Source organism: Neoarthrinium moseri (assembly GCF_022829205.1).
Source record: "Neoarthrinium moseri strain CBS 164.80 chromosome Unknown scaffold70_Wmoseri_CBS_16480, whole genome shotgun sequence".
NCBI classification, from domain to species: Eukaryota; Fungi; Ascomycota; class Sordariomycetes; order Amphisphaeriales; family Apiosporaceae; genus Neoarthrinium; species Neoarthrinium moseri.
The window spans coordinates 21378-34168 of NW_026055184.1; the positions used below are offsets into that span (position 1 = coordinate 21378).

Here is a 12791-nt window from a genome sequence, read left to right on the forward strand (position 1 = left end):
AAAGTGGGTAACTGTCGATTTATGGGACGATATCGGCCTTTTTTATGGGCTTAACAAACAGCAGGTACTTAAGCAGAAGTCGAGTTCCGTACGGAGGCGAAATTGGACCCTGAATGGCGGGGTAAATTGTAGATCACCTGGTCCAAGAGAAAAGGGGCCTTGGGCTTGCTGCAAGGCACTAAATTTGGCAATATCGCCGCCTAGGCGCTACGCATTCGGTAAGTGCGCCGGCATCCTTCATTTCATCCGGCACACAATTATCAAGACAGATTGGCTTCAAATGAGAGACTCTACTCTCTGATTTTAATTAATACTGTTTCACTGGTAATACTATGGTTGTGGACACCTTGATATACGATATAAATCAAACCGTCAATTTTATGTATCTAATAAATGACTGTTATGTGACCCAATTATAAGTCCAAGCATAGTTGTAGTCAGCTCTCCCATATGTATTCTCCTTTTTGAAACCCCGTTTCCCCGGAAAAAGTGTTTGCCTTCTTTTTCCCGAACAGGGCCAACTTTCAAGCCCATCTGTGCTATGAGAGGCGGCCATATAAACTCTCCCAAGATTGTCAGACCCGCATTGTTTTCCGATATAGCACAGGTTATACTCCAGGTAGTTGATCTGCAACGTGGTTCATACCGGGCTCTTGCAGGTGAAGCTTGTAGCAACTCCGTTCTGAAACGCGGTCGTAAGTTGAAAGATTGCAGCGTAGCAGCCCAGCGCGCAGCAAACTAGACCGCTCAAGAAATAAATGATATTGAAGATGTTGAGGAAAGGTCTTTGCATGAAACCGCGATAGTATCGCTGAAATCCTTGATCCTGAAAGCTGAAAGTGCCCGTCGTCGGGTCGAATTGCTCGTTGGGCATCATGGCATCTTTGCGAGACCAGAAAACGATTGCCGCCAGTGCTGGTAACGAATACGTGAACATGACAGTGAAGAGCGCAGCGGCCAGGCTAGATACATAGGCAAGTTGAGGTATCGCGCCGGCTACTATGAAACCGACAGACCAAAAGACAGGACTGAGTATGCTCCATCTCACTCTACCGGATGATGAGTTCAATACTGGGAAATTACACAGTGGCTCGAGGACTTCGATGTATAGTATCTTGAGGCCAATATTTCCTGACATTTTCATTAGAATGTACCCTAAAACACAAGTCGTCACTTACCATAAAGCCCAGTTGAAATCAAATTTGTGAAGAGAGTAATCGCGTTGAGGGTCGTTTGCCAACGAAGATTCGAAATGCCTTGCATTGCTGGGGTATAGGTGAACTGCCCATGCCAATGATACACAAACATTCCAAAGACCACGTAAAGAGTATATATGAAAAACTGGGCACAAAAAAGACTCTTCCAAAAGTCCATTGGTCGCCTCATTTCTGCGAGGAAGAAGATGAAGAGAGATGTGCCACCAAAACAGAGCATTGCTTGATTGAGGCCGTTCAGTGTCGCAACGACTAGGACATGTCAGTCAAGGTGTTTAGCAGCATCATTTCTGAATCTCAAAGGTCAGAAACTCACTACATCATGTTAGCACTTATGATTAGTGTCGGGCTAAGGGGAATGACCACCTGTCGCAAATAATACGGGCTGACTTACCATCCAGAACCCCCCGTTGCGAGTCCGTCTGGCGGAGTCCATGCAAACGTTTGTATGGCGGCGGGCTGCCATTGAGGTCCGAACGTGGCCTCTATTGCTGCAAAATTGGGAGGATACTTAGTAGCTAATACCATCCTTATACAATCAGCCTAGGGGGTTAACGTGACTTGATATATAGAGCCTTACACTAGGATTATCACGAGCAAGTTGAACCAAACAGAGACACTGGCTAACCAGCCAACCTTTCTCAATGTTCGGATCTGGCCCACAAGAAAACCGGCAAGGGTGAATACTAGCAGACAAACGATGAAACACAAGCCTGGTTGATCCCCGTTCACTCCGTAAGACATTTGGGATATTGACTGGCCACTTATGAGTATGATGAGTCCTTGTACGAACATTAGCTGGATTACTTGGGAGATGTTGACAAAATGTTTCATCCGTGTGCCAAACAGCCTCTCGAATATGTCGGCGTAGTTGCGAATCGGGTGCTGCTCTGCATCGAGGCCAATGAAAATCTTCCACAGAAGCCAGCCTGAGTATGTCGACAGACCCCCGATGGCCGTGTACAGGAGAAATCCTGGGCCATGTCCCATCTGCGCAAATGACCAACTGCTTCTGGTGAGACGGAGAGAAAAGGCGCAAGATTCAGCAATTGTTCATATACGTACGGTGCTTGGGATGGGCCGAAGATATCGGTCACGATCAGATAAGCCACACTGCCCCAAGTGGCGACCCGTGCAGAATGAGCGGCATTGTCGGCTTCCAAGCTGCTCAAGTAAGGCACTGGGTTGAGAACTTCATTTTTGGCAGGTTCGTCACGCTGGCTCGTGGGTGTGCTTTCGTCTGGTGGAAGTCCGCCAGCTAGGTCGGGTTTTGCCGTGGCCTCCTTCGTTGACGGATTGCGCAAGGCTGTCCTCTCACGGTTCTGAAAACGTCCTGCTGCGACTGACTGTTCCGCAGAGCGTGTAGCGGATGCATAGTAGACATATGCTTCAAAAGACAGAGATTTACGAGACATAGGAGTGGATGAGCTCTAGAACCAAAGACCTTTGGCGCTGGAGAAACAATATGGCGGCTTTTAAGAAGGGTCACTCAGTCGACTCAATTCCCTGCGATGAGCCGTAATGAATGTCCATGAATCTTATATGCATGACACGGACTCTGGGGGCTTAAGACATACGGAGGCGGCATGGTATACTCGTGTCATCTTGGAAGCCTTTATTAGCTTTCAGCCTTGCTAATGGCCAGATGCCGGGCTAGACGTTCTATGCAGGAAGAACCGGGGTTGTGCATAGGCCAACTAGCCTGCGGTCATATGCAGCAGCAGTACCACCCATTGATGCCGACCTCAAACCAATCAATGTGTGCATTCAGATTGGTCGCGCAAATGAGGTTTCGCGGAACGATGAACATGCCCCAGATGTAACGCTGACCATGCACTAAGCTGCAGATGAACCATACGTCGTCACGCTCGGCTGTCAAAACAAAATGTGTAGTGCAATTGATTGCGCTAGTAGAATGTGAGTACTGGAAATGCAGTCCAATTGAAAGTTTTGAAAGTATTGAATCGGCCCCGAGTGAAGCGGTCTTTGATGACTACACAACAAAATATCGAAACCCGCATTAGGTGGTGTGGCCCGGGGTCTCGGCTTTATTCTGCGATGCATAATCTAGAGTTCAATGTTCATTCGTGGCAGTGACTTATTTCAGCGCGGGACTCTCGTTGACTGGTGGCCACATCATGGGCTGCAGCCTCCCAGCTCTACGTAGGCGAATCAAGTACCGGACTGTTAGCGGTCGGTCCCGAATATGGAAAAGGCAACTTGAGATAATCATTGTGTTGCAACCTGCTTGGGGAGTATCGCGGCACCACCAAGCTCGCCTCACATCTGTAGCACACGCTCGCATTGCTATTCTGGGAAGAGAATTCATGCAGGTTGTTCAGTCGTCAATTCGTGATTGATAATCTTAAGCCATCCAAGACTTCATTCGGCCCTCTCCACGGCCTATATGCTCTTCTACAATTACTATGTGGCCTTCACGGCGGTCACAGCCTACAACTCGGCTTGCTTCGCTGCATCGCCCGTCAACTGGGCGTTCTGCTCTTGCGACTCTGTTCGGAAACTCTTGAACTGGCGCGCCGGGACCTTCTTCGTGAACATCTCGTCAAGTTCTTGATACGAACGGCCTGCTGTCTCTGGCTGGTAGATGAAGAGGTACACCAGAGAGAATACAGCTAGGCCTCCAAAGATAAACGCGACCTTTGCGCCCAAGTTGGCATAATCGGGGTTGAAAAGATACGGCAGGACAAAGAGCCAGATCATGTTGAGAATGTTTTGCAACGCGAAGCCGATAGCGACAGTCTTTCCTCGTAGTCGTGAAGTGGAAACCTCCTATATTTCGGATGATTAGTATCGTACCATTTGACGACGTTCGAGCTGAGTGTGAACTTACAGCCAGAATTGTATAGGCCGTTGCCCCGATGGTCACGTTGTACCACCAGCAGTACAGCAAGATCATCGCAATCGTCGCCTTGATAGGGCCTGGGGTTCCGACAGTAGCGCAAGCTGCCATGACGAACAGGATTCCGGTGAGGACGAGTAATCCGTAGAAGGTCAAGTTCCTTCTTCCAACACGGTCCACAAGGTACCACGAACAGACATTGCCAAATAGGGACAGCACCTGTTGACCGATCTGCAGCTTGAAGCTCTCCGCTGTGCTATACCCAGCCAGTTGCATGTAGTAAGTCGAGTAAGAGGCGGCGAAAATAACACCAGAAAGCGACTGGATGCTTAGTGGCATGATCGAGATGATCGTTCGCCGCAAGTTCGTCTTGCGGAAGCATTCCATATATGTTGCACCCTCGGTCTCCTGCTTGACTTTGTCGAGTGTCTGCTGAATCAACGCAAGCTTGGAGACACCCTGCTCGCCTCTATGGCCCAGTTTAGCCAGACTCTTGAGTGCGTCGTCCATTCTCCCCTTGGACGCAAGCCACCAAGGCGATCTATCCAGGTCAGACATTGTGGAATCGAGGAGTGATGTTGGTAATCTTACTCGGGCATGAAGAAGACTCCGATAGCAGCAATGACGGCAAATCCGTACTGTGCACAGAATACTGGAGAAGAATAATATTAGCCCAACTCCGAAACAGAGCACTTGGTGAGCGAACGCGCGCAAACATGGCCGAGGGAAAACCCAAGTTTACTGACCTGCTCTGTAGGCCCACCGGCTCTCAAACTCGCCGGTGTAGTTAACGATGATTGCCACGGTCAAGGGACCGAGTGTATATGATAGAGCGTTTAGGCAGGTGAACACTCCACGAAGGGCAAGGGGTGTAATCTGATATACGGTGAGTATTCTCACGCAATTATTCCCGACCACCGAGAAGACTTACTTCGCCAATATAAGCCACGGTCAAGGTAGCAATGGCACCGACGGCGAATCCATTGATAAACTTCCCCGCGAAGAACACGGCATTAGTGGTTGCGATGAACTCGACTGTTACTGCAGCAAAGGTGATGACGAAACAGCCTATCAAGACTCCCCGTCTGCCGATGAGATCTCCGATTTGACCGCAGGCCAATGATCCTACGATACCACTTGGCGACTACATGTTAGAGGGCGGTAAGCAGACGATAGACAGAGTCACCACTTACGAGGCCACAGGTGCTCCAGAAAATGCCGATTGCCAGCTAGCCTTTTCCAACTCATTAGCCCGGCGCTCACCGATACCGTCGAGGGTTTTTGACTCACAGGGAGTGTCCATTCGCCTTGGTAATTATAGCCAAAGTCCTTGCGGAACTCCGGGATGCTGATGACGCTGCCAGCGGCCTGGTTCTCGAAACTGACCAACAAGACGCACCACACGGCGTACATGCACCAGAAGCAGGCCAGGGGGTACTTTTTCAAGGAAGCCCACTTGCCGACCTCATGCTCTTCCAAGTTGGCGAGGTTGGCAAGGTCTGTCTGCGTTTCCACGGCAGGGTCCTCGACGTGGCCCAGGTTCTTCTCGTCGATAGCCATGATGACTCAAAATAGGGGAAAGACAACCAAAGAATAGCCGCCTGCTGGATGATGGAGTGCGGGAATCCGAAGTGATCTGCAGACGCACCGCCGGCCGTCCTTTATATAGAAATCCACCCACGAACCGGTTACCACTGCATCGGAAGAAGAAAGGTCGTGTGATTGTCGACGCCGCGAAGACATCATGCAAAGACCCATAATTCCCCCAAGGTCTGCTTGCGAACCGGGTTGGGGTTGGACCTGGGGGCCCGCGATCCCGCAATTCCCTCGCATGGCCTGGATCCGGGGAACCGGCATTCGGGGGAGACCTGTCACGGACAGGGACCAGACCATGGCCTGATGCCAGGGGAGGCCTAGTGGCCGCGGTGAAGCCCATTAATGCGACAGCCCAGAGAGTGATCTCGTGCACTAAGTGCCAGTTTCATTAGCTGGCTAGCCGCTTCTGGTCGCCACGACTCCTCCCGCCAGCTGCTGAAGAATGCAAGTCGGCAGTTTCATTGGCCAACGACCGTGGGGCGGGGATATAGTGCTAATAGTGCCCTCGGATCTGGCTAAACCTCGGCCAGCGGGCCCATCCGAAATAGGAAGTTTTAGGAGCTACAAAATTCCGGGCTCTCGTCTACCACCGCAGCAGCGCCAATTATCTCCCAACGCGGGCGCCATTAGCTTCCTGTCTGATGTTCTGCTCATGCCCAATCCCGAATTGTTTGAAATGATATCACGCCTCATGGGAAGAGAGTGGTTCGATACATAACTCGCGATCCCGTTAGTATCGTCATTCGGTCTTTAGCCTTATGCGTCGAAGCAACCTCTGAAAAGCTTCTACTGCGTGTACCAGCGCAACTAGCGACATCATAAGCGGAATACAATGTTACGTGGCTTTTCGCCTTCGTTGCGGTCACATGTTCAACTTGGACAGAATGAAACTCTGCAATTATTTTATATTTGGTTAGGCAAAAGACATGTCAGGGTTGTCGCCGACAGCATCCACTGCTTTTCCGGAACCTTTCAGATCCTTGTTTGTACACTGTATCAAGATCCTCCGGTAGCTCGTGAGTGGCGGAGTACCGTTGTCGGTCACCTCTAGGATGAGGTGCATCAACTGCCCCTTGGCTACGGCCTGCCGGCTCATCAGCTCGACGGCGCACTTCTCTGGCGGCGGAAGCTCGACCTCCACTTTGCGGCTGTCTGCGTCCAAGGGCTTAATTTTCAGCTCCTCCACCTCAGCCTCAACCCACCACTGGGTGGCAGTCGGCTCCCTGTAGTGCCACCACTTGAATGTCAACTTGTCGCCCTCGTCAGGGTCGTAGGTCTCTGACGCGTCAAGAACGAATGAAGAGCCTGCCTCGCATTCGATGAACACAGGCTCAAAGCTTTGGCTACCATTGACTGATATGACCGGGTGGTGGTTCTTGGACCCGAAGTCTTTCGAGAGCGTCCATTGCATGCGGGCAGCAAAGTCATTCTGGAAGGTGTCCCTCCATCTCCAGACAGTAGCCTGATTCGATCTGTATGTTCTTCCATCCAGGCCTGTTACCGAGTCTGCGGCATCGTGATGATGACGGCTACATACTCCATTTCCGCTGATGTCTGTCAATGCGTATCGTCCTCCCCAAGAGCCATAGTCTGGACGTTCTGAAACACCCAGGCCGTTCTGAATGAGATACAGGAATGTTGGTGTATCGCCCTCAGGAATAAACATATAGTTGGGGTAGGCTGATCCAAGAGGCCCGATCTGGATGTTCTCCCTCATCCATTCCTTCGTTAACTTGGAAAAGTCCGGGCCGCCTTTGTCGAACCCATAGAAGTTGTCTCCAGAGATGCCCGTCCATGCAGCCAGACCATATTGGTTCCACGCATGCAGTGATACGATATAAAACACCGAAGGAAAGTTGTTTCGGATCCATGCTCCAGTGTCATCCTGGTCAGAGATGGCATAAACTCGCAGTTTTGAGTACAGCTTGGTGGCATCCTCGTCGCTACGGCTGTTGCGAATCTTCAGGAGAACCTGAGCGAGGACATTCGTGCCACCCCAGCACAGCACCCAAAGGGGCCTATCGTCCTTGGCGCATACGCGCTCCAGTAGCAACTCTCCCGCATCGCTCAACGGGACATCATCACCGACAGCGGCCATGCCATACACGTTGGGGCCACTTCGAACCAATGACTTCAAAGACTCGGCCGACGGGTAAGGTGCATCAGGGTGAGCATGCGCATTCAAGTTGTCAACTGCGCCAGCGTATGCATCAAGGATCTTGTGCATGTCCTGCGGACATACTTTTGTCTTCATCCAATTTGATGTGACGGCACCGAACCCTTCTGTATTGAACTGGTTCGAGTATAGCAGATATCTGACGAGGGACTCGGCATCGTCTGGTTCATTCGAAATATCTGACAGGATAAAGACCCTTGGGCGCTGGGGGTAGGAGATGCATCGAGCGGCTTGAGACATGGTGAATAGAAATCTCGGTATGCCGTTTTCTGCGCTTTGCAGTACAGGATACGGTCTTTCGCTTGATTATTAGTTGAGTCCCTCGCTTGTTCTCTCGATAGGCGTTTTGTAGTGAGGAGAAGGACTGCTACTCACCAAAGCATTGGTGTTGTGGCTAAACTACTTCCCCATCTTCGTGGCTTCACTGAGGTGGTTATTATTTCCTGTTTGGGAACGCATGCAACTAGACAACCCGCTCCCCAGAGAGAATGACATGCATCGATCAAATAAACGTCAAAAAGTTTCCGGCCCCGTGGTTCGGTCCACAAATTTACCACGTGTATCTCCAGACTTTACCCAGACTTCTACCATGCTCGCCGAAACGCGGCCTAGATCCACTTCCAGTTCGGAAGTGCACGCGTCAAGTCGGATGCCGGAGCAGCAACGTTCCCCATTGAGCATGACTCGTGGGACGGCCAATATGATCGGGCTGGCCCATGCGCTTTGCCTGCCAAGGCGATTCTTGCACTCCTTTTCCCTGGATTCTCGTGGAACCTGGTGGCGGCGTCGCCGACACGCATTTCAGGGGCCCCGAATTGCTCGTTCCAACCCGTGAGCCTGCCGTCCAATGCTCTTGTTAGCCCGGGAGAAGATCCTTAGACCATTCTCATCGTCTCTAGCCAAGGCTATGAATCTTCAGCTGCTCGACGGCTTGGGCGCAAACGATACAAGAACGCGCTAAAGAGGGCCGACTGCCGAGTGCATTGATATTGGCGTAGCTCGATAAATTCAAATCATTTCGTAAGCCCGCTCCAGTGCTAGCATTAAGGATGCAAGATGGAGCAGCTGATGTCTGTGCACACACACGAGCTCTGTGAAGCTATTCACGCTCGAGCTGTGGATAATTATAATTTCAATCAATGCTTTTGGAGGGGTAGATGCTTGCGAACTGGGAGCGATCGACCAATTTGAGCCTAAGGCTTTATTGCAATTCAAATTCGAGAACCTGCACTGAATAACCCGAGCGCTTTATAACATGAACAAAGGTCGCACGGATGCATTATTTGCGTGGAGCAACACATCTACGGCTTGTCAAATGTTGGTCTAGAACTTGACATCAGGCCTTTCGGCTGCAGCACCCCAGGTAGCCAAGCTGGACAAGATTTTCAGAGAGCTAGAAATCCGTTCGTGACATATCTAGCCCAATATCGAAGCAATAGTACTAGTAAGTCAGTGTGGTTACATCTCGCCGTGACCCGATCTTTGTTGACATGGATATTGTATGGATCCAGTTTTCACCTTGACTGGTATGGCTTTAGGCGATTCTCTGAGGCTTGGGTGCCACGCGGAATGCAGCCAACTTGTACTCTTGCCTTATGTCGTTTGTCTCCACTTTATACCTGTCCTAATGACCAGATCTGCCCTCACGAGGTGGCTAATATAATGTGTGCTGCACACAGGACTGTCATATCTTACGATATCGACACTCCGCCTGGCTTTGGGTACAATCTTGTGCTGCTCATATGTTCCCAATCTCAAGGAACTAATCCATTTAGATGAGTTGGTCATGAATCAAGGACTAATGGGACCTTTATGGGATCACCTGGGCATCAGTACAAGAAAGTGAGATGACATTCGCGGCCTCATAGCTTCAGTAGCCTGTACCGGTAAGGCTATGAGGCACCAGTTAGATAGGTTTCATCACCTGGAAAACCTGATATAACATGGCACGAAACATATTGTCTGCGGGCGCGGGCGTTGTCTCTGTGGATTAGGACGAATCATCGGATTAAGCAACACGGTGAACTTTTATGCGCCAAAGTATGAAGACGCGTTGTCTGAGATGCGCAACTGATGCACGATAACTAGCCGCTGGCATAAAATTCATGGTCACCTGTTAGCTGCCGTCTAACCCACTCGATATATCTATCTTTCTACAGGCATATTCGATTATCGCATACCGATTATCAGAGTTTGATCACGTTTTGGTGAGCGCTGTATTTGATATGCGAGATGCAGGAAGAAACTTGTGTGACGACATCATTGAGCCTCTAAACGCAGATGAAAGACGATGCCACTGTCTGATCTCCGCCTAAGTAGTGCTGAACCTTAGGGTACATGCAGAGATCTCTTTCAACATGTACACCAAGTCCGTTCTGCCCCGAGGCCTGTAGTGTGTCAGGAGCTGCACCCTTCTCCACCCAATCAACAATGTAATCCAATGTGGGTGGCGGAGCCGGCCCGCAGTTGAAGCAATGGCCGGAGCCAGGAGCCACGAAAAGCCGGTAGTAGTCCGCAACCTCTGGGTCGCGGCTCAAAACATGGTCGTAATAGTGAGTGCTCCCATTCAAGGGGATAGCAGCATCCACGGTACCGTGCCAGTTGACCATCTTGCCGCCCCTTTTCTTGAAAGCAGACAAGTTCGGGTCAGAGGTTCCGATAATGGAGTCATACTCGTTGATGGAAGTGTGTACAAGCTCATCCCATTCTTGATGGGTGATCTTCCTCATGTCGAATGAGGGGTCCTTCTTGACCCAGTATCGAACCCATACATCATTTAACTCGGCTGTGCAAGAGCTGTCTTCGTTGCATCGAACCTGAATTGGGCCGGTGATTGGCTGCGTCAAGTTAGTCCCCTTGCCGAACCCGTACCATTGGAATTCGCCTGTGGAACTTCTAGGTCCATCCCATGTCTTCTGAATGACATCTGCAGCCGCGGAAGACACTGTAGCCTCAACACTATTGCAGTGAATCTTCGTGCCAACGACCATGTGAGGATCAAAATCACAGAGATCTTCTCTAGAGATGATCCCGTCTTCTAGTCCGTCCAGCTTATCGCAAGCTGACACAGCTGCAGCTGTGATAGCATCGAGCTCGCATGGTTGCGGATAGGTCCGCATTTGATCCATGACGAATATTGGCCAGTAGTTGGCGAAGAAGAACCTGACCCAATTAATGGCAGGAAATAGCGCGATGATGCCGTCGTAGTCCTGTGGATATCTCTGTGCAAGCATGTGACCTTGCCTGCCACCCGTTGAACCGCCATGGAAGTATGAGTACATTGGCGCGGTGCCGTAGAACGCTTCTGCGACCGCCTTGCCAATAGTTGCTGTATCGTGCAGTGCAACGGAGGCAAAGTCCATGAGCAGTGGCCAGTTGACGTTGCCAGGGCTGGTCAGAGCCCATGAAGGTTCGTAGAGTTCCGGGCCAAGAACGTCTGTCGTATGCCCACCGTCTGTGGTAGCAGTAGCGAATCCTGTGGCCATGATCGGCATCATCAAGAACTCCGCAAGCATTCCTCCCCCAGTCGTGAAGGCACCCCCGCCAAATCCCGCGAATCTACCGTTCCAATCGTTTGTGGGGAGCAGGATGTTGACGTTAATAGTGTCGTGCCAGCCGGGGTGTGTGTACGTGACGGTGACATTGCAGAAGTTGAGATCAGGAATCGGGTTAGAATCCGCCAGGCCGGCTGCGAAGGGCCCCGGAACGTATGTATAATTGCGCTCATCCAAGGCTTCAATCGACAGTACGCTCACCCCAGTGATATCGGGGAGAGTTATACCCGCTGGGCTGCACCTATCAGCAGAACCCATTGAGGATTGAAGAAGCCACTGGTCTGCCCAGCCTGAGGGGTTCCAGCCGCCAAGAGAATTCCACAGCATGTTGACAATAACTTCCAGTGAAATTCTTATGATGAATCCCAAAATGTAGTTACAAAGCCGGCGGTCACACAATCACGGCGTTGATGCGAATGGCAGCAATTCTGAACAATAAGCGCCTGCACGAGAAAAGTACGGGGGAAAAGCGATAGTAATTCGCAGCGTACCGGTCGTGTCTTTTTAAAACCGACAATTATTTACCTCGCATGCTTTGTACATCCATACAAATCGATACAAGGCTTTGGATTCATCATGTTGTGTCGATCTGATCCGTTACACCGTCAGCCCTAGGGGCGAACGGGGGTGGCCTGATTCTCTCGCGCAGCCTTCTGCGGAAGTGGCAACCTCGGTGTGGTTCCTCGAAGTAACTGCACCCGTTTGACATATTAACGTGATCCTGTATTACCTGGGCTGAGTTTCTGACCAACGGGATTGAACGGCCATTTGCCTAGTGTTTATCGTTTTTGATTCACGATGAATCATTGTGTGACTGGGCCGTTGATGCATCTCTAGCCTGCATTGGAGTACCTAATTGACCGAATGGGCAGTCTCCTCAGACCATCAGCCCCGCACGCCCCGCATCTTTATCCCCAATTCGCCATAGCATCATAGCCCAACTAGAACCTCGTCCTGTACCCCGAAGTGCGTATGTGGCTGACAGATTCTTACAACTTCTTGTCCCTTCTCCAGTGCGTGCATAACAGTTTGAATAGAACATGTCTCGGTGCCGCAGTTTCATGCGGGTTCAATGGCCAGAGCATGCCTCCGCCATGTTGAAGTACACATTGAGTGGACGAACTCACGAAATCCCACATCCCCGGCGGACCACCAACTGGGTGTAAAGACCCCAGTATCAACTTGACATTTCCCACTGTCTGATATAATAGTTGTCACCACACGAATGAAGTCAGGTAAAAGGAAGCCTAACATTTGGCACTTGACTGCGTAGGCTGGGAGGCTTCCTCTGCCAATAGCGAAAAGGTACTGACGAGGCCATGGACTATCGTAGAACCAGTGTCATTCAGTACCATGGTACCACAAAATGGAGCGTAGTGACACAAATGAAT

The 12791-nt window shown here is 50.6% G+C and overlaps 4 protein-coding genes across 4 annotated transcripts; all 4 read right to left on the reverse strand.

The window, feature by feature from the left end:
* Window positions 1-640: 640 nt before the first annotated feature.
* On the reverse strand, window positions 641-2629 carry JN550_011564 (uncharacterized protein; the record flags this gene model as incomplete). Its single annotated transcript, XM_049309943.1, has 5 exons — window positions 641-1131; window positions 1179-1466; window positions 1609-1673; window positions 2008-2220; window positions 2280-2629. The coding sequence occupies 5 exons, from the start codon at window positions 2627-2629 to the stop codon at window positions 641-643; spliced, it is 1407 nt and encodes a 468-aa protein (XP_049166426.1).
* A 1036-nt stretch (window positions 2630-3665) lies between these two features.
* On the reverse strand, window positions 3666-5634 carry JN550_011565 (uncharacterized protein; the record flags this gene model as incomplete). Its single annotated transcript, XM_049309944.1, has 7 exons — window positions 3666-4004; window positions 4066-4615; window positions 4666-4726; window positions 4821-4950; window positions 5006-5210; window positions 5268-5308; window positions 5365-5634. 7 exons carry the CDS (start codon window positions 5632-5634, stop codon window positions 3666-3668), a joined length of 1596 nt encoding a protein of 531 aa, XP_049166427.1.
* Window positions 5635-6583: 949 nt separating this feature from the next.
* JN550_011566 (uncharacterized protein) lies at window positions 6584-8086 on the reverse strand (the record flags this gene model as incomplete). The annotated part of the gene is made up of 1 exon (XM_049309945.1): window positions 6584-8086. One exon carries the CDS (start codon window positions 8084-8086, stop codon window positions 6584-6586), a length of 1503 nt encoding a protein of 500 aa, XP_049166428.1.
* A 2030-nt stretch (window positions 8087-10116) lies between these two features.
* Window positions 10117-11727, reverse strand: JN550_011567 (uncharacterized protein; the record flags this gene model as incomplete). The annotated part of the gene is made up of 1 exon (XM_049309946.1): window positions 10117-11727. The coding sequence occupies one exon, from the start codon at window positions 11725-11727 to the stop codon at window positions 10117-10119; it is 1611 nt and encodes a 536-aa protein (XP_049166429.1).
* Between the last annotated feature and the right edge of the window lie 1064 nt (window positions 11728-12791).